The sequence below is a fragment of the Camelina sativa genome, chromosome 12 (genome assembly GCF_030686135.1).
Source record: "Camelina sativa cultivar CO46 ecotype springtype chromosome 12, ASM3068613v1".
NCBI lineage: Eukaryota > Viridiplantae > Streptophyta > Magnoliopsida > Brassicales > Brassicaceae > Camelina > Camelina sativa.
This window is the reverse complement of record NC_141891.1, coordinates 39,223,138-39,244,816: the sequence shown is the minus strand read 5'-3', so window position 1 is coordinate 39,244,816 and position 21,679 is coordinate 39,223,138. Positions and strand designations below refer to the sequence as shown.

General features: G+C 34.7%; 1 protein-coding gene and 1 pseudogene across 1 annotated transcript; both read left to right on the top strand.

The window, feature by feature from the left end:
- The first annotated feature begins 5,017 nt into the window (after positions 1-5,017).
- On the top strand, positions 5,018-6,796 carry LOC104733955 (uncharacterized; annotated as a pseudogene).
- An 11,766-nt stretch (positions 6,797-18,562) lies between these two features.
- Positions 18,563-20,435, top strand: LOC104732797 (transcription factor MYB23). The gene is made up of 3 exons (XM_010452379.3): positions 18,563-18,769; positions 18,899-19,028; positions 19,839-20,435. The coding sequence occupies exons 1-3, from the start codon at positions 18,637-18,639 to the stop codon at positions 20,233-20,235; spliced, it is 660 nt and encodes a 219-aa protein (XP_010450681.1). The 5' UTR covers positions 18,563-18,636; the 3' UTR covers positions 20,236-20,435.
- The last annotated feature ends 1,244 nt before the right edge of the window (positions 20,436-21,679 follow it).

Sequence of the window (21,679 nt, the reverse complement as noted above, 5' to 3'; positions counted from 1 at the left end):
AAAAGAAAAAAAAGTGCTTTGTAACTACTGCCAAAATAGTAGTTTTTTGTTTTTTGTTTTTTTTAAGAGGTAGCTTCTTAAAAGTTTAAAATTTAGTACAATGTAGCTAAATTATTCTTGTTAATTCATTCGTAGAAGACTTTGAAACCCATCAACCACCTCGATGGAGCATCATTGACTGTAGACTTCTTCCAAAAAGCTTTAACGTTCCTTAAATAAGGATATACTAGGATTTTATCCGCGATACACCATATGACTAAATTATAAATTATTGTATTTTAAATAATAATTTTTAGTTTATTTAGTTTTCAAATTCTCAATTAATTAACTTTTGTCTAATTAATTTAGAAATTTTGTTTAGAATTTTTTTTCTTCTTCTTACGTTTTACAAAGTTTATAACATAATTATATTAAATTTGTTATTAGATAGAATATAAAATTCTAGATTTGTTTTGTTCTCTAGAATTAAACAGAGGTATATGCCTATATAGTATGTTAGTGTATATTTTATATGTATTTAATTTTTTTTGGAATATTAAGAATGTGTTATAGTATTTGTCATATTTTGTAGTTCATATACTAAATAATTTATAAGTTAATTTTCAAAACTATGATTACAAATCTATAGTATATATGAGATAAACTAATAGTTTTAGTGTTAGTTCTATAGTCTAAACCCACTATGCTAGGCGGGTGAGACAACATGTTCAAAGATTTTTAATCCGCAAAAACTCATCATACGAAACTCGTGAAATTAAAAATTAGTTTTAAATACGTAATAAAAATAAAAATAAATCTGTTAACAAACAATATCTTTTATATTTTATTATTATTTTTTGAATAAGATATCAAATTGAATGGTAAATATGTTTGTTACCTTTAAAAATCATATAGCTAGTTTTTTTGAATGATTGTTTAAATTTAGAATTTATGTAGAACAATTACGCCGAAATTATTGGCATTTGCTCCGATAATAATTAACCGAATTTATGTAAAACACTTAGTTTCTACAAACTATCTGAATTGTGTATGGAGAAAATATTGTTTTGTAAAATTAGAAACTTAATATTAATTAAATTAATTATAAACTTTATACTTAATGTTAAAGGGAGTGGTTCCAATTGTTTTGAAAATTTATTTAGGATGGGAAATCTTGTTTTAAAAAATAGAAACTTAATATTAATTAACTAAATGAAAAACAAATTAATAATTAATGTCAATGACATACTTGTAAATAAGTATGAACTTCATGATTTATTTCATAAATGTCTCCAAAAATGTATATATAGATATTAGTCTTGTGGAAGACATTCTAAATACATTTTCAGTTTGTAGCTAAATCACCAAATTCTAGTAAGTCAATAAATATATTTTCACATCATTTTCATTAAATTTTCTAATTTAGTTTTATCTAAAACTCTTCATTTATAATTATTATTTATTTAATCATCTATGTTCAACTCATTTCTCTCTTTTTTTTTTTTTTCATTAATGTCTATCATATGTCTTTTCTGGTACATTCATCTTTACTTCATTTTCTATACCCTGACCACTATGATACAAATATTCAAACTATCTTGAAGATTTCTTTATAGATTAGAAAATTCTGTTGACGATTAATTTATGGAAATACTATCGACAACATGTTAATCGTTATGAAGATCCAAAAAATCTATACCTGATGCTAGTAAGAATAAACATTTTTTAATGCATCTAGTTAATAGTATTTTTATCTTTTAATATATCAATCGAACCTAAGCTAAACTATTCAAAATGTGCTCCTTGCGCTGATGGGCAAGTCTTTTTAAATAGTTTAACCCAACTGCATGAACAAGACTTCAAAAAAAAAAAAAAACATAATCACCTTCGGTTTATATAATATAATTCTGTATCATTTGAATTCTTTTAAGAGAGAAGATTTGGAACAATCTCCACTAATTCTTTTTTGATTTACATATAAAGTAGAAATGTTTATAATGTTCAATTTCAAATATATTAGAGCATCTCCATCGCTCTCATACTCAAAAGGAGTATCTAACAGAAAACATAATAATATTTTATTGTAATTTAATTTTGTAATTTTTCTTTTCTTTTTTTAGATTGTAACATGCATATGGATCTCTCCATGGTTTCTCAAAAGTTTTGAAACTCTTTGTTCTCACTCCTAGGAGATGCCAAACTAATTAATTTGAAAGTTATTTTATTTTTATAAGTTTAAAGAGATTATACTGTTCTTATTTTTTCACACCGAGAATCCAAATAAGAATGAATTGATCATATATAGATTCATAAGTTATAAGACTAATTTTTGTTTTGTGAAGTGATGTTACTGCAGTGGCCAAATGTACATCCTTAATGCATAAGACACCATCACACCAAAGATCGAGTTCCGCTCCCTACGAATGTAGGGATTAGGCTAATAGGCCGGTCTGTTGTGACCCAATGGTTAAAAAAAAAAAAAAATAATAATATAAGACATCATGTATTCATGAATCATGATACAGTCAAACCTCCTATACCACTATTAAAAGTAAATGTACGTAGGGAATAAACATGAAGACATCATGGGTTGTCTTCCTTTGTTTTCTCCTGAGAAAGGGAATAAAAAGGAAAAAAACATAAATTTCAGATTAAAAAAAAAAAAAAAAGATTTGAAACTTTAGGAAAACCTTAGAAAAGCTAAAATGATGCCCCTTTGACCAAAGAAAAACCATCCTAAAAATTGTAACCAATTAGAATATTTTCCTCAATAGAAACTTTGATTTATTATCCTTTTACAGGAATTGGTAACAACTTCTGATTCGGGTAATCTGGTATTATATATATCTTTTCACTCTTTGGTACAAGGGATGGTTTGGTAACACGTTAAACGACTAATTAAAATATAAAGTTAATTTGTTAATAATCGGGGAATCTCAAGGCAAAGATCGACTAATCTTTAGAGTTGTGAAGCGTAATAGGAGAATGTTCACATCATTATTTAACGCATTTACAATAGTTATAACTTTAATCGAAATCGTAGTGAGAAGATTGGATTCCTGTTTTCCCATCCAAGATGAATTATTAAACCACTAGACATTTTAATAAAAACATTTGTTTTGAAGAATTTGTAGTGGATTGATGGGAACATGATAATATTAGCTAGGGGGTTACACAAGACACATCTCTAGTTTTAATAGATAACTTATGTTATATTCTCGAGTTCTTAATTTTAGGGCAATAAATTAAAGCGGAAGTCTTAAGGTCTGTTATTTGGATATAGTACGAAAACTTGAGGTCTTTTCAAACATTTGTATTATCCGACGTGGTTGGATGCTATATGTATAAGCATTATGTATAATTGTTAACAGATGGTAGACGGTGTGATATATTATCGAGCTAATGGTAGCACAGAGATATCATTTCCAATTATGAATATTTCAACTTAATGTTGTAATACAATAATATAAAGTATACAGTACTTATGTTATTTGAACAAAACTAGTCGTCTGTTATAAAAACAAGCACTATTTGTTGAAGTATGGATCCAATGGTTTTTCATATTTTTTCCTCCATAATAGAAAAACTCTATAATAGAGGTGAGTTTTATTCCAATGGTACTATATTCTCACATCTAAAATAGAAATTGCTATAATTTCCTTTATTTATAGAGGAACCTTTGTAAAAAGAACAGGGTTTTTCTATAAATAGAAAAAAAAATAGCAATCTCTATTTTAAAGGTGAGAATAGAGGACCATTAGAGTAAAACTCACTTCTATTGGAATTCTATAATAGAAGCAAAAATAGAGAACCATTGGAGATGTCCTAACTATCTTTCCCAAATATATTAAATAGTAAATTTTATTTTATATTAATTAATAATAAATTTACAAGCACAAATACCAAACTGTTTTGTAGGTCGAAAACTCTAGGCCTGCGAATTCGGGTAATTCGGTTCGGTTCGGGTTGGGTAAGTCGGTAATCGGGTATTTACATAATTTTGAAGTTGTACCGAAACTAACCGAAATTAAATACGGTTTGGTTCGGTTCGGATATCGGTTTATTCGGTTATGAGGTTAAAAACCCGAAAATAACCGATTTTTTAAAAACAATAATAATTTCGATTTTGTTTGGGTTTTAATACCAACATTTTAGTTTAAAAAGGCCCAACAAAAAGGCCCGTCAATACAAACCCATAAAATAAAACAATTAGGGTTTTCTTCTTTCTCTGAAAAGATGGCATGCAGCGGCGGCGGCGATTTAATCCGGCTCCGATAGTAGACGGCGGTGGTTCTCTCAGACTCCGGTTGCTTACAACGTTAGTTCACTCCTGAGTCTGAGCTGTTGCAGCGACGAAGGCGGAAGAAGAAGAAACCATCATGGGCTATTGCAGCGACGAGGTGAAGAGAAGAAGATCAAAGAAGAAGTAGATCGAAGATGAAGGAGAAGAAGATAAAAGAAGAAGTAGATCGAAGATGAAGGAGAAGAAGAAGAAGAAGAAGAATAACAGAAGAATGGTGAATCGAATGAAAGAAGATTCGATGTTTGGTGGTGAGTCTTCGTGTTCTTTGGTGGGAGAGGCTGCGAGTGAAACAAAAAGAAAATTAGGGTTATTAGGTTTAGAAAGAATTTATAGTAGCGTCCTTAATTTTCGGTTATCGGTTAACCGTTCGGATAACCCGACCGAACCGACCCGAATGACATAACCGAATTCTCTGCACAACTTGTGCCGATTGAACCAAACGAAGCAACACCAACCGAACTAATTTGTCTAAATCTCGGTTCGGTTCGGTTCGGACAAATCGGTTCGGTTATAATTCCCAGGGCGTTCTAAAAGCACTGTAACCCAAAGATTCGAATCTCAAGTGTATAAGATTAGGGGGAAAATAACCTAAAAAAATAAAAAGCTTCATTTAAAAAATTATATCCTTAACGGCTATATTTTTTTTTCCTTCTTCTTCTTCAATTTGTTTTTCTTAATTCATATTACCTAAGATAGCAAACAAACATAGAGATCTAGTTCGTCAAGTTCATAAAAATGGTCCTTGTTGAGGAGCTCTCTGACGTATCATCATCACCTACACATGAAGAAAATCAAGCATGTTCCTATGATGATGATGGATCATTAACCCCATCCATGGTGTTTGACCAGATCATGGGACCTTCTCTGATGCTACCATTTCACGAACATCCTTTACACAGCCATTATAGCAGCACCGGTCAATGCGATGGATGCCCCAAACTTCGAGAAAACGGTCTCCACGGCTACAGATGTGATACTTGCGGCTTCGCCGTCCACAAAGAATGTTTAGAATCATCACCAGAGATCAACCATCCGTCTCACAAGAGACATCCTCTCACGCTCCTCATACATGGCTTACCACTAGTAGCTGAAGATGACAAATGTCGTCTATGTGGAGAAAAGGTTGGAAAGTTAGTTTATCATTGCTCCATATGTGACTTCAGTATAGATCTTTATTGTGCATGTAACCCGCTTCAGCTCATCCTTTACTTCCGGAAATGTCATGAACATACTCTCACTCTCATGCCAAGGCTCATACACTTCATTTGTAATGCATGTGGTCTTGAATCCGATCGATCTCCTTACATTTGTCCTCAATGTGATTTTATGATCCATGAAGGTTGTATCTACTTACCACGTGTCATTAGCATTATACGCCATATACATCGTATCTCCCGCACTTATTTTCTTGGTCCTGGAGATTGGAAATGCGGAGTTTGTCGCAGAAGAATAGATGGGAGATATGGGGTGTATGCTTGCTTGATTTGTTCGGATTACGCAGTTCATTCAAGATGTGCCACGAGGAGGGATGTGTGGGATGGGAGAGAACTTGAGGACGAGCCAGAAGAAAATGATGAATGTGAAGAACCTTTTAGAGTTGTGAGTGATGGAGTGATAAATCACTTTTGTCATCGAGAGCACAACCTAAGACTTGAGGATGGTCTTACTAGTATCCATGATGAATGTAGGCGTTGCAGAGCATGCGTTTGTCCTGTCTACTCTGACATTTTCTACAGTTGCATGCAATGTGATTATTTTGTCCTCCACGAAACGTGTGCTAACCTTCCTTGAAAGAAGCAACATGTACTTCACAATCATCAACTTACTTTATACCCTGACGACAACATAGTCATGGATTTTCCGATGCTTAGTGGAGTATTCTTATGTTCTGCTTGTCACCGACTCTGTAGTGGTTTCAGGTACGAATGTTGCAATATCATATTAGATGTACGATGTGGTTCGATATCCAAACCATTTTTCAACGATTGTCATCCGCATCCTTTGTTCCAGACTTCACTAGATAGCAAGGTATGTGTGACTTGCAAGCAAGAGTCGGATTATGTTTTGACTTGTATGGATTGCGATTTTGTTTTGGATTTTACGTGTGCTACTTTACCACCTACGGTAAGGTACAAATGCGATAAAAATCCTCTCAAATTATGCTACGATGGAGACAAAGACATGACCGGTATGTACTGGTGCGAGATATGTGAGAGAGAAATGGATCGAAAGATAATATTCTACACTTGCGAAAGTTCTCGCCCGACTGTTCATATCGAGTGTGTACTCGGAGATTTTAGGTATGTGAAGCCTCAACTTCATTTTGAGTTCAATAAAAAGAAATGGGAAGTGACTTTGAATGGTATAAATCGACCGGGATGCTACAAGTGTGGCTTTTGTTGCAAGGGACCTTTTGCTGCCGTGAGCGTAGACTATACTGATAATTATGTTTGTTCTCTTTTATGTTTATGGAAAGGAGAAACTCTTGTGTTCCATAGTACTAGAAGAGATTAAATTATGTTATCAATGATCCTTCTTTTTTTTTTTTTTTTTAACGTATCATGCATCAGTTCGTATAAGAATATACAGAAGTTGAAATACGTATATATTTGACTATGTGAGAATCAGGCCCGGCGCGTAGCTAAAGCCAATGAAACAAGGGCTTTAGGCAGCAAATAATATAAGTTATTTTAAGGGCATCATTTTTATAAAAGTTACATTGGCACCGTTGTTCAAGCCTTTTTACTACTGTAACATGTGCAGAGTTCGACGCCCCTAACGTCTGTTTTTTATTAATTTTTTTAAACTATGTTTTAGATGGGCCAAAAGTAAATTTTTGCTTTATGCAGCAATATACGTTGCGCCGGCCCTGTGACAATCTATCATGGCATAAAAGTTAGAACCCTTTCGTTTTAGGGTTCTTTTTTACTAGCTCATGTGTATGATTTTAATTTGTTTCATTTTCGTAAGACAAAATGTAATCGGAAACTTTAAAAAAGTGTTAATTGAATTGACATATATTACTATATATATATAAGTAAATTTGTGTTAATCAGTTGTGGTAAAATCGTTTAAAACAGTGTGGACAACGAAAAATTGGAGAAATTTGAAGATACCATTTGTTAATTAAATCTTTCTAAAATACTTCTGTCCTATTATTTGAAATACCACAACATACGGTTGTCAAAGAAAAGCCACAATATACAATTTATTAACTTTTATAACATGTTATTAGAAGATTTCGAAAATTCTATAAATATTATAATTAGTTTATAACGCATTTTATTACATGGTTACATTGTTATAAGTTTGTAAAAATTTATATCTAGGTCTTACTATTATAAACATTTTATTTTGTTTGTGGTACTTCTTAAAAAATAATATCATAAAATTAGTTTTGTTTTGGGGTCAAGTATTGTTCTTGTTCAAAATAGTGGTGGTGGTATATCAATAAGTTAAAGAATAACACTGACAAACTTTATCTAGCAGCAAATATAGTTACTAAGCTGTTGTAAGAATTTACAACGTCGGCAGGAGTAGTCAGAGTTCACAATCCTCAGATATTTTTTTTTTTTTTTTTTAATAAAAACGATGGCAAAAAGAAAATAAGTTCATATTCTATAAATGCTGTATAGCATTATAATTTACAAACTGCTACTACACAAAACTGTAACCGAAAAAGGTCAAAACCTCTCCACAAATCATGTCTACAGTTTACATATACTAATCAAACATTCGTGAAAAAAAAAAATTTTTAAATGAGTTTATGACAATTAAAATTCGTGGGGCTAAAGAGTCATGGACTTTTTGTATAGTGGATTTCTGTTTATGCCTACCTACTTTCGATAGACAACATCAATGATTAGGAAACCTCTTTATTCGAAATTTCGAAGTACACAATAAAGTTATATGAATAATTGAATGTATTAGACAAAATGCACGTGAACATTTACATAAAATAAACTCCGAAAATAAAATAAAAAAGGGAATGTGTGAATGTAAATAAAACATGTCGATAGATTGCCAACGGCTTGGTTAGACAATAGCGTGTTGTGAGTTTGACTATGCTAATGATAGATGGTTGCCTTCTTTTCTTAACCTTATATAACAACTTCGACTACCATATTCAATGCAATGCAGCTACGTTACGTAAGTATCTGTATGAAAATAATGTGAACCACATAAATACTTGTGTACCAAATCTCGTACTAACGCAAAAGAAAAGAGAAAACCCCATTGTCGTCAAATCAATATGAAGTAAAGCCTAGTTAGACGAAATGTCAAAAGTTTACAATGACCAAAGACTGAGCTCACCTCGTAGTCATGTGAAAGCTAGACGAGGTTCACTTAACACAAGACGTACTATAAATAGGAACGAAAGGTCATTGTGCAAGGGTCAAGGGATCTTGAATTTTGAACTCCGAAGAGTAAAACAAACTGATATTTCCTACACTGTGATTTTTCTATCACTAATTCATAGAAAATTAACAATGTTTACATTTTAAATTTGATTATGCTCCCTTTCTTAGTTTGATTTCGTGCTACTTTACCAAAGGTTACAATTATTGGTTTTATGAGCTTACATTCATTACACAGCAGATCCCAACAAACAAAGTTCACTAGAAACTCTAAGCCACCTCATGATATTGGTTTGCGAGCTCACATATATTGTAACTAAGATTATGAAACCAATTAACCGCAGGAAACTACGTACTACAGGTATTTATATGATGTAAAAACTGGTCTGATGTCTCATTTTCTTTAGCTCTAGCCTCTAGGTATTAGGATATCCGCCATCATCTTCTGTGGACCCCTATACCCACTTTCGAATTTTGGATCATACTATTTTCTTGACGGTTAATTTCTTTGTCATGGAAGTTCAGATAAGTTAAATTTTCAACTAGCTATGTAGATAAATAAAAAGATGATTCGTAGTGTTTTTTCTTTCTCACTTACGTAGTATCGCAAAACCACTTACATTAATATTACAAAACACTTCATAATTAATAGGTGACTCATCCTTAAGTTGATCGATCTATCCTTTAATTAGTATTGGATTCTCTCTAGTTGAGCTATATAAAATACAAATGCAATTGGTTATATTGATAGTCAAATTAATAATTTTAATTTAAACATCTCTACATGCACGACGATTTTTCAGAAAATTGGTATGACTTTTTTTTTTTTGGGCAAACGGATCATTGGTATGGCAATACTTTCACTTACAAAGCGCAATGTCTTCATTGCAAACCAACATTGTTACTCCCAATAGCGTCAGTCTACAATGGTCTACACTACTTTTAATATGACTCATACCACTTATACGAGCATTTTTGTTGGTGATATTCAATATGGGTGTTTTAAATATTAGTTTATTATTTGTCTATAGAAAGACACTATAAAAAAAGATGAATGTCTATAATCTTAATTTATTATTATTTTTTAAAAGACATGCACCACAACCCCTCCATCATCATTTTAGTGTTCTAACGGTTCTACAGTCCACCGTTCGTAAATACTCAAAAAAACACTTTTTTCTTTTTTGAAAAAAGCTTTCTATTTAAATGCAGAAGAAAATGAAAAAGATACAAAAGCAGCCCAGCTTTAGAGTCTTATAAGGGCAAGCCCACTTAAAATAGGGCAAGACCCATAAACATAGTAAGAATTAATGAGAACCGTAGTTAGATAGTCGTTGGAAAGTATACGCCTTTATGACGAGGAAAACCAAAAGTTGAGCAATGATAGAGCGAAAGAGGGATATGAGTGTCGAAGACTTGAGATTTTGTTTCGGATTAGCAAATCCACCAATCGGATCAAAGCAGCCGGCGTGCGGTAGGTGTGTTGATGGTTTCTTTCTTCCCAGAGTAAGTAGAGGGTGCACTGCCAAGCAAGTAGTGTGATTGTTCTTCCTGTTCTGGATCCGTGAATAGCTTGCATGCGTTCAAGAGTGGGATTCCAGGAGGAGGACGACTGGAGGCGACATCTATCTACTATGGGAGCCCAGACAGACCAACTAAAGTGACAGTCAAAGAAGAGGTGGTCTCGAGATTCCGGCAAGGAGTTGCAGAGAAGGTAATTTGGATCAGTTGCGAGTCCCCATTTGAGGATGCGGTCACGGGTAGGACATCGGTTCAAAACCACTAGCCAAGTGTGGAGACTATGCTTTGGAATGCCTCTCGGGTTCCATACCGCTTTACTCCAAGGGACCAGGGGAGAGGTAGGACGAAGCAAGTCATAAATTTGGCCAGTTGAGTATCGCTGGTAGGTTCTTCCTTCTAATTCCCATTCATAATAGTCATCTTGATCAGTCAGGTTTAAGGTAGTAATGAAAGATAGAAGTGAAACTTGCTTGTCAGTTCGCGCATGCGGAAGTAACCAGTGGTCTTGATGATACAGTTGATTAAGGGTAGATGTAGACGAGACCGCAAGACGTGAGTCGACATGAGAACAAAGGAAGTCCTTTGATTCTTCCAAAAGGAGACCAGTTATCACTCCAAAACTTGCAGGTAGCCCCGTTTCCAATTTGCATTTTTATCCATCCATAGACATCATCACGCATCTTGACTAGTTTATTAGCTAACCATGAGTAGTTCTGTTGTTTCTTCATTGTCCAATAGTTGCTGAGAGAACCCCGGAGGAAACGAAGCCTGAACCACGCTACCCACACTGAGCCAGACTAGAAGAATAACAGCCAGATAAGTTTAATGATGCAAGCTTTATTCCAGTAGTTTAGATCACGGATGCCTAGACCACCCTGGTCTTTAGGTTGTGTAACAGTGGTCCAGGAGACTCTAGCATTATGATTTCCTTCAATGCTGCCTTTCCACAAGTAGGCACTACAAAGTGACTGAATCTTTGAGATGCATTTCTTTGGCAGGATGAATGTAGAGCACCAGAAGTTAGAGATTCCTACAATCACCGTGTTGATTAGTAACCGCCTACCAGCAAACGATAAGTGTTTAGCACTCCAGTTGCTTATTTTCCCTTTTACTTGTTGAAGAAGTGGTTCACAGTCTTGCATGATTAATTTTTTGGTACAGAGTGGCACTCCAAGGTAGCAGACAGGAAGGCAACCATGGGCAAGACAGGTAGCGGTGGTGATCAACTGGACTTCCTTATCTGTTAGGCCCCCGGTAAAGAAAGATGTTTTTTGGATACTCACAGCTAAACCCGATCGCTCCTCGAATTCATGTAGAACTTGAAGGACGCTTTGAACTAAAGATAGAGTCTCATCCACAAATATGAGGAGATCATCAGCAAAACAAAGGTGAGTTAAATTTTCTTCTGCACAGTTATGGTGGTAGCCAAATCGATCCTCTTCTGCCGCTTTATTTAGCATAAGTGATAAATTGTTCATTGCGATGACGAACAGGTAGGGAGAAAGTGGATCCCCTTGACGAAGACCACGGTTCCCTTTGAAGTAGCCATGGACCATGCCATTGTAGCCGACAGTGAAGGTTGGTGTACAGACGCAAGCTTCAAGCCATCTCAAGTACTGATCAGGAAGGGAGAGACCTTTCAAACAGTTAAACAAAAAGTCCCAGGATAGAGTATCGAAGGCTTTGGCAATATCCACTTTGATGACGATACGTTTTGGTCCAACAGATTTATTGTAGCCATTCACGAGTTCCGCTGCAAGGATGGTGTTCTCTAGTAGAAGTCGATCTTTCACAAAGGCAGTTTGGTTTGGAACGATTCGTGTTGGGAGAATAGGCTTCAGCTTGGCAACAAGTAGCTTAGAGATAGCTTTATATAGCGCGTTGAGGCAAGATATAGGCTGGTAATCCGCAATCTTCGATGCTCCAGGTCTTTTGGGTACCAGGGTTAAGATTGTTGCATTTGTGGACGAGGGGAGAAAGGAGGTTCTGAAGAAGTTGATTGTGGCTGTTGTGATCTCCTCCCCCAGGATACTCCAAGCCGCTCTATAGAAACCTGCAGTTAAACCATCAGGACCAGGAGCCTTGTTAGGGTTAATCTTCATAAACACCTTTGTTATCTCTTCTGGAGTTGGGATCCTCAGCATGACATCAGTTTGAGAATGGGAACAACAGAAAGGATTCAAAGAGTGGAACCAATCCTGGCCAGACCAAACTGTGTGGACAGACGAACGAATAGGGGCAAGGATAGACTTGAAATGGCCAATGGCCAGTTCACTCATCTCCATTGGATCAACTAGCAGGTCCCCCGAGTCAAGGAGAAAGGACCAAATAGTGTTATAGCTAGCACGTGCTTGATAGATTTTGTGGAAGTACGAGGTACTAAGATCGCCCTCCTTTAGCCAATTAACCCTGAATTTCTGTTTGAAGTAACTTTCTTCGATGCCCCTCAGGAAACTCCATTGGAGATGTAAGTCTCTCTCACGCTTGAAGATGTTTGGTGAAGGATCGTCCAGAGCTTGTACCTGCACATCTTGCAACAAACGGTTAGCCTCACTTACTCTCTCTTGTATTTGTGAAAATTTCTCTCGATTAATTGTTTTTAGGTCTCCCTTAATAATTTTTTGCTTCCAACAAATATCTTTTAGATTATCCGCAAAGCTTCCGGCCTGAATCCAAGCCTCAGATACCAACTGGTGAAAGTTTGGGTGTCTGGTTAGATAGTTGAAGAACTTGAAGGGTCTGGTACCAGCTTTAGGGAGTTGGTAGGAGAGGTCTACTAGGCTGGGAGAGTGATCAGATGGTAGGGGTGCAAGGAATGTAGAGATGCTATCAGGGAAGAGGGTTAACCAATAACTATTAATGAGAACACGATCCAGTTTCTTAGCTACGGGGCATGCAGGCTGGTGGTTACTCCAAGTAAAGAGGGGGCCTTGAAACTTCAAGTCAAATAGGTCCATTTGCGTCAAACAATCCTTGAACTCAGTCATGGATGTAGAGAGGCTGCTCACTAAGGTCGAGGAATGCTCACAGGGGTGAATGATTTGATTGAAATCCCCTCCTACAAGCCACATACAAGTATCCAAAGAGTAATCTCGCTGCAATTGCATGAGTTCCACCCAAAGGTCTGTTCTCTCCTCTCTTAAGTTAGTTGCATAAACTGCTGTGAACACCAGTTGGAACTTGTTTGCTACCACGACATCACAAGTGATTGTTTGCCTTGTTTGATGCAGCACTCTGATAGACACCGGATCCTTCAAGATTATTATGATGCGGCCATCCTCGTCTGATAAGTGGTTAGAGGTATACTTCCATCCTTGACAAACTTTATCCATAATACGGTTCAAATTAGGTTCTTTTACATGTGTTTCCAAAATAGCTCCAAAAAGCGGCTGGTAAGTCTTAAGCCAATTACAAAAGGGCTGATGCTTATCCGGGTCATTTAGGCCTCGGATATTCCAAAAAAAATGCTTGTATCCATTAATGGAGAGAAGGAGTTTCTCCCTCAGGCCGGAGAGTGCCATCTAATAGTAACCCATGATCAGTATCCAAAAGACGAGAAGGAGAGACAAGAGTGATGGGGATAGGCGATGAGGATTTTGGTGGTGGCTGAGGGTTAGGTTGTAGAGGTGGACTAATTAACGATGAGAGCGAGAACGCTTTAGGACTTTTTTGGGAGAATGAGGGTAGGGGGTGCTAGTTTGAGTGATATTCGCTGGAAGGCCAATTATTACGGGAAGATCATGGTTGGTTTCAGGGATGTTAACTGCAATGATGGTGTGAGTTTCAGAAGGGTCAATACATTTAGGGTTTACAAGCTTGGGAGGCTCAGTTAAGGATGGGGCAGGCTGTGGGGTCAGTGGTTTGTTCAGAGTTGCAGATTGGTTAGGGGAAGGAGTAGTATTAGAAGGAGGGGGGAGGGAAGTAAAGGATGGTTGAGTGGTAGTAGTGGTGGTAACCGTTTCAGTAGTTGGGGAAGAAGTAGAGGTGGTGGTAAGGGTGTCTTTCTTTCCAGCAGTAGAGTTCTTTGCTATCCAGGTAGACTGTGCACTCGACTGAGCAATCGCGTTGCCTTTGTCTTTTTCTTTTCCAGTTTTCTTTACATTGGGGCGAGCCTCTACGGGAGCAGAGCCTGGTGGAGGAAGATGGAGGCAGTTTTTTGCAATATGACCAAGTTCGTGGCAGTGGGTGCATGTAGGAGGTAACCAAGGGTATTCAATACCCACTTCCACTATTTGACCATTGTCACGGGTGAATTCTACAATACCTGGCAGTTTCTTTGTTAGATCAACTAGCACCTTAGCATGAGCAAGCCTTTTAACTTACCAGATTAATCGTGAAATCATCTGTTTCTTTTGGTTCACCTACTAAACCAGCAATAAGACTAATGTCTTTCGTGGTTCGCAGGTCTAGGGGGATGTCCCGCATGTGGATCCAGATGGGGATAGAATCAAGCGGGGGTGTAGCTGAAGAATAGTGCGGTGACCAGGGAGCAGTATGAAACATGGAGTCGCCTATGTACCAGATACATTTCTCTAGTACCTTTGCTCTTATGTAGTCATTGGGGATACGCACTAGCACAGAGTTTGAATGATGATTAACATGAATCTCTAGTTTTTGGCCCTTGCCCCACATATGGTTGAGGACACTTTGGATTTTGTGGAACAGCGGGGGTCGACCATTGAAAAAACAGAGAATAAAGTCCTTGTGCAACTCGGCACCACGCTGGAAGACATCATCCGAGATGTGAATTGTTGGCCGACTAGATTCAGTATAGGTAGCTGGAGCAAGTCTTCGAAGAGATCTGTCTGTAGATTTTCTCATTTTGTCAACCAAGGTTGGAGGCTTGTCCTGAAGAGGAGCAGTGGGGACAGTGACAGGGGTAGGAGGAAAGGTTTGAGGCTGGTTCTGTTGGATTTGGGTAATAGGCTGCAGAGGAGGTGGAGGATTGGATGGGGTCAAGACGGTTGCCTTGGCTCGTAGGTTCGAGTTGAGAGTAGTATGGGAAGTAGAAACTTTGTTGGTGATAAGCGGGGAAGAAGTTTTGGGAACAAGTACTGTGAATTGTTCATTTCCAGCGGGATACAAAGCTACAGTAGATCCAGATCTAGGGGTTGATGGATCTGAGGGAGTCAAAGCAGTTGAGTTCTCATCTGCCAGGTGCATTTCCACATCAGGGACAAAGGAGATAGTTTGGGTAATTTCAGTAGTACCAGATGGGGTCGAGACAATCATAGCAGGCCTTTGGGATTTGGCAGTTTGCGGCGAAGTCTTTCTCGTAGTCTTTACAACAGCAGGGGAGAGGGGGAGGAAGTTGGTAAGGATACACAGAGAGGAAAGGTCGGGGGGATCTGGAGGGAGTAGCGGTGGAGGAAGGGAACCACCAGCGGTGGTAAGCCTTGGATTCAGGGCAGAAGCACGACCATAAGAGAACCAGCAATTCTCCATTGAGAACCGTGTCAGAGAAAATTTTTTTAAATGTTATTTACTAATCTTGAAATTTTGGATCTTTGGTTTAACATTTCTCTAAAAAAAAAAACACTTTCGGCTTGTGTACTCTTCATCCAACAACTGATAATATGCATGCAACACCGGTTGATGGATTTTAAAAAACAGTTTTGATTAGTATTTCCCATACATCAAAAAAAATATATTTCGTATTCCATCCTTACTAACTCAATACTAATATTCTTAATGCATAGTTCTCTTTGAAAGTGTTGCAGAATACAATTATGTCTACTTTGGTAATATAAACGAAAATTCCATAAATACTTCATAATTTTATTATCAATCTCCCATAAATCATTAGAAGTATCTTATGTAAAGACTATGTTCTGTTAACCCTTTTTAGTTTTATTACCGTTTTTTAGAATTTGAGATATTGCAGATGAGTAATCTGAGTTTATTTATTTAAACAACTTGAAAGTACACAAAAAAATGGTGAACAAAAAAAGAAAATATATAACATAAAATATTTATGATGATTTATGGGAAATTATATAAAAGAAACTATGAAATGTTAATGGAAATTTATTTATGAAATCATTCTATAATAACCTAATAAAGTAGAGTAGTATAATAAGTGAATGGCATGGCATGATGATATGAGATGTAATAACATTTTATATGAAGAGTAGTTTCTAATTTGTGCATCTTAGCTAATGTTTCTCAATATTTCTTTTATTGAAAAATATATATATATCTTACTATGATTGTTTTGTACAATAGTATTACATGAGTAACATGATTTATCCTATATTTTAAAGTTTATATTTATTTCCTTACAAATTTCTCATTTTAATACAATTTGCAAAATAGTACTAGTTTAATTTTTTTAAAAGCTTTCATTATAACATGCTAAAGATTTAAAACAATTATCTATGTTACTTACTCCATTTGTTTTTAAAGATCTGATATTTAGGACTTTTTCACATAAATTAATAAATAATAAGTACTAATCATAAATACATTATTCTCTCATCAAAACTATAAAAAATTATATTCTATAAAACTCAAATATTTTCAATGATTACTTTGTGAAGTTTACAAATTATTTACATTAATTATTTAAAAATGTGTAGAAATCAATTTTTTGAAACAAGATAAAGTCCACAAAAAAAAAGCCTTCTTTTAAGAACAGAGGTAGTATTTTATTAATCTCTAGGGCTTTACCAATACAATGTATGGATGTTAGTGTAGTTAATAGATTAGATGATCAACATCAACTAGTTGGGATGATTTGAATGTAAGGTTAGGAATTAAAAGGTTTATAGGTCCCATAATTAATTATCCATTAAATCTAATAAAAGTAGGCTAAATCAAGTGGAAGCTATAATCTATATACATACATAATTCATATGCACTACATAATAATAATATATTTAGTGTCATGATATAATACTGTCCAGAGTTTAATTTCATTTTTTTTTATCAAGGATGTCTAATTTTATATATAGTCTAGTTTTAGAAAAATCTTGTTTGCAAAATTTCAGTTGAAGGGAATATTAACTACGTTTAGACAATATTAGGCATTACTAACAGAATCCACAAATCTGATCCTGGGGTTAAACAAGTTTATTCAACTATATAAAAAAACAAATTAATGTAAATTGGACAGGTTTGGTCGTTTATCAGCTTAGCTGGATGAGCAGAAGATCTACTATGTTTGGTACTAATATAAAAAGTTTAAAAGATTGCTAGCATCTGTCTAGTGTGTCTACCCCAAGGGAGCATTATTTATGTCCAATAGTAATTACCTTTCTTCCTCTTTTTATTTCCTTCAATTTTCACTTCCACTTAACTTGTTAGTTGGGATGTACACAACACATGTCTACCTACACAAATTTTATTACAGTTCTACATACTTTATACGATATTGGTAAATTCGGTTATAACTACATTTCATATTTTATTTCAACCCCTTTCTTTAAAACGAATCAAATATGATTTTTGTGTATATAATAATACTTGCATTCGATTTATCATAGTTTGGGTAAAATATATTTTAAATAACGAACAAAACAGCTGAAAACTCAGCATATGAAGTATCATTTCTCCAGTATGCTCCGTTTTTATTTCCTTTTTTTTTTGTAATTAAAAGTTCAACTTTGTTCTTTCTTGCTAGACAACAAGAGGATAAACTACTCTCCAATATCGGGATTTTATAATTTCAAAGGAATTGTGAAATAAGAGCAAAATTTATTATGGACGTACGTGGTATATTCTTTGCATGTCTTTTTAGTTTTACTTTTACGTATAACTCTTTTTTAGACTTCAGTCAGATTATATAACTCAAACTATACATTTTTCTGTAGATTATCTCTTTAAATAATATTTGATCTCCCGAACCTATCTTATAAGAAATTATATATGGGTGGCTAGAAACATACTAAACCGTTTTCAATTAATCTACATATATATAACCTTATGAGATATACAATCCCTTCTAACTTGTTGTAGTATAGTTTACAATACATATTACAATTATCTCATCAAGTTTAGAACTCTTCAAACTCTCTCTGTGCTCAGCGGCTGATTCATCTTTATTTCCAGTTGTCGCAAACTAGTTAGCAACATGATTTTCGTAGCTATTGGCCGCTGATTTTTTTACATATATCTTTTACTTCACCATAACTAAACATACTTTATGATACTGTTATATTTTATGAATTTTATGTATGGAAAAATGTGAATATAAATCTACATCCGTTAAAATGGGTAAATCAATTTAATTCGTTAGGTTGACTTATTGGTAAAAAGAATGTAGACTTTACCATATACAGACTTTTAAGAGAGAGCAGCATACAAACATGCCTTCTATATATACGTATATACAGAACAATTTATTATACACGTCACATGGAATTATAAATATATATAAATAGAGCCAGGCTCGACTAATCATGCATCACCGACTCAGCCACCTTCACTCTCTCTCTTCCCTCTCTCTCTCATCGGGATCAAGAAAAGTGAAAAAGGATGAGAATGACAAGAGATGGAAAAGAGCAAGAATACAAGAAAGGTTTATGGACAGTGGAAGAAGACAAGATCCTCATGGATTATGTCCGAACTCACGGCCAAGGCCACTGGAACCGCATCGCCAAGAAAACTGGTCTTTTACTCTCTCTCTCTCTCTCTCTCTCTCTCTCTCTCTCTCTTTATCGCTTCTTCTATCTTGTTTCTTGATGCAAGAAAAGAATAGTACTAAAGATCGAATTTAAAACTGTTGGATGATAACTAGGGCTCAAGAGATGTGGGAAGAGCTGTAGGTTGAGATGGATGAACTACTTAAGCCCTACCGTAAACAGAGGCAATTTCACTGACCAAGAAGAAGATCTCATCATCAGACTCCACAAGCTCCTCGGCAACAGGTTTTTTATTTTTCCTTTTAATCTATATATCCAGGGATTATCTTGCTCTATTTTCTTCTATACAATTCAATTAATTATATGTGTGTGAGATCTGTGCTTAATTCACGCTAAATTGTTTAAATGTACAGCTAGCAAGGTATATATAACATATATCTAATTTATATGTAATATACTTCGTGTTCGATCCTTAATTCACGGTAATTTCTAAATTGTTTAAATGTTCACATCTTGTTAGCTACGTATATCACTTATATATAACTCATATATGATATATCAGATTGATTCATATACATATCAATTAGGTTATATAATATAAGTGTACCTTATTAATCTACTTACACAGACGTCCACAATCATACAATGGTTATTCAAATACGTATAGTCGAAAGAAACGGATCGTGAATTTGAATCAAAAATCTTATATCTGTCCTTTTGTTTTTTCGGCCATTTATTTATATATAGCTTTTTATTCAAAAAATATGTTTCTCGAACTTTACAATGACTCATAATTGTAGCCATTTATGGATCATCTGCATAGATACCTGTCTTATGTAACATCTACAACATATCAACACATGATCTTGCTACATGTATTACACACATGCTCTATTGTAGGACCATAGGCATTAACTCCCACCTCGGTATAGAAATTACTCCGATTTACAAAATTGCTTGTTTCAAAAGTTTTGCCACAGAAAACATTCGAAATCCTGATATGCAATGTTATATGTATTTACTTTTTGTTATTATTGAAGAAGTGTAACCACAAATAAACATAATAATTGATACCTACTTTTTAAAAATATTTAGATGGTCGTTGATAGCTAAAAGAGTTCCGGGAAGAACAGACAACCAAGTAAAGAATTACTGGAACACTCATCTCAGCAAGAAACTTGGTCTTGGAGACCATTCATCTGGGGCCAAACCCGCTTGCGAGGCAGAGTCTCCACCATCTTTGGCCCTCATAACCACAACTTCCTCTAATCATCAAGAGATCCCCGGAGAAAAAGTTTCAACTGTAAGATTCGACACTCTAGTTGACGAGTCTAAACTCAAGCCAAAACCAAAACCGGTCCACTCATTACCAACTGACGTAGAAGTTGCAACGACGGTTCCCAATCTATTCGACACTTTTTGGGTTCTTGAAGATGACTTCGAGCTCAGTTCACTCACTATGATGGATTTTACTAGTGGGTATTGCCTCTGAATATCTTATATGATTAGCTTCTAAGAAGTAATTAGTCATCGATTATTAGATTATAATGAACAAGAATAAGAATATGAATACAACCGATTTTTTTTCTCTATATTTGCTTGTAGCTTTTGTACTTTTTTTTTCTTTTTGTTGCTGTAAAAGTAAGGATGATCAGTTGATAAGCAAATTATAGAAACTTATTTGGTTATTTCTTTAATGTGATCAAATTAAATCCACTATTAGTTTAATTTTTATGTGTCTATATTGTGTACTTCATTCATACATATTTTGGTATAGAAAAAAATAATACTACTATTTAATCAAAATACAAATAAAATTGAAGTGGTAACTAGTGGATTGTTAGGCAGCTGTGAAATTTAACTCTTGGGTTTTTCTTTTTCCAATTTGGGATACTCCACAAAAATTCAATCCCAACTTTTAGAATGGAAAATACAGACTACCCTATATTGTTGTCTAAAAAAGACTTTTCTGTATGGGAGTATAATTTAACTTTGTCAAAATCTAGATTATATCATTTTTCTTGGCATCTTTCTAATAATGGTATATACTTTTTTTTTGCTTTAAAATATGATATATACTCAGGACATTTTGTAACATATTTGGTAGAACTAAATTTATATACAGTTTATAATATGTGAAAAGAAAATCTAAAATGATAAAATGAGAGTATAATATAATCTTTGCATGCTTTCCACCAAAAACTAAATACTCACTTTGTTTACAAAGAGTGTTATTGTAAAGATTTTTATTTGTTTCACAAAGACTATCGCTTTACTATTCTAATGTGTTTTTTTGCATTAAATTTTCTAATTTATCCTTTAACCCGAAACTCATTTTTATTGAATTTAAACCATTAATCACTTATTAAATAGGGACAAATATGTATAATTGTTTAAAAAAATTTGTGTGAATTATGTCAAAATGACACTTTAAATCAACAATTACGGTCAATCAAGATAATAATACAGCTGTTACAGCCTTGATTCTCCGCATCACTGCTTGAAAGATTTTTAAAAGAGAATGAGGTCTTGTCAGGTTAGGCTCTTGTGTCTCTTACTTACGTATATTAATTACATAGACAAATGTTAGAGTTCGCATTGTAATCTGAAATCAGTAACAGTTAACAACGAATTTTATAAATCATACATTCATGATATAAGTAAGACCAAACCTCGTACGTTGGAATTTGAAAGTTAGTTGAGGACGCCAAGACTGTTAGAGAATATTTTCCTCGTTGACGTGAATAAATTGTTCCAACAAAAAAAAAAGTAAACCAAATCATTAAAACGTATTTATTTCTTGAAACAAATCATAAAAGGTGACTTGGTAGATTTCATGACCGCGATGGATATCTTGAATTCTCATCTTTTATTTATTAAACGAGGTAAAGTTTTTAAAATAGACGGGGTTGTTTATGGTCCATCCATATCAGAAA

Excerpts from the sequence above, each read along its gene's own strand:
- LOC104732797 (XM_010452379.3), top strand. The coding sequence starts at position 18,637 with ATGAGAATGACAAGAGATGGAAAAGAGCAAGAATACAAGAAAGGTTTA. Across the intron at positions 18,770-18,898 it reads CCGCATCGCCAAGAAAACTG|GGCTCAAGAGATGTGGGAAG; the intron begins GTCTTTTACTCT and ends GATGATAACTAG. Across the intron at positions 19,029-19,838 it reads CACAAGCTCCTCGGCAACAG|ATGGTCGTTGATAGCTAAAA; the intron begins GTTTTTTATTTT and ends AAAAATATTTAG.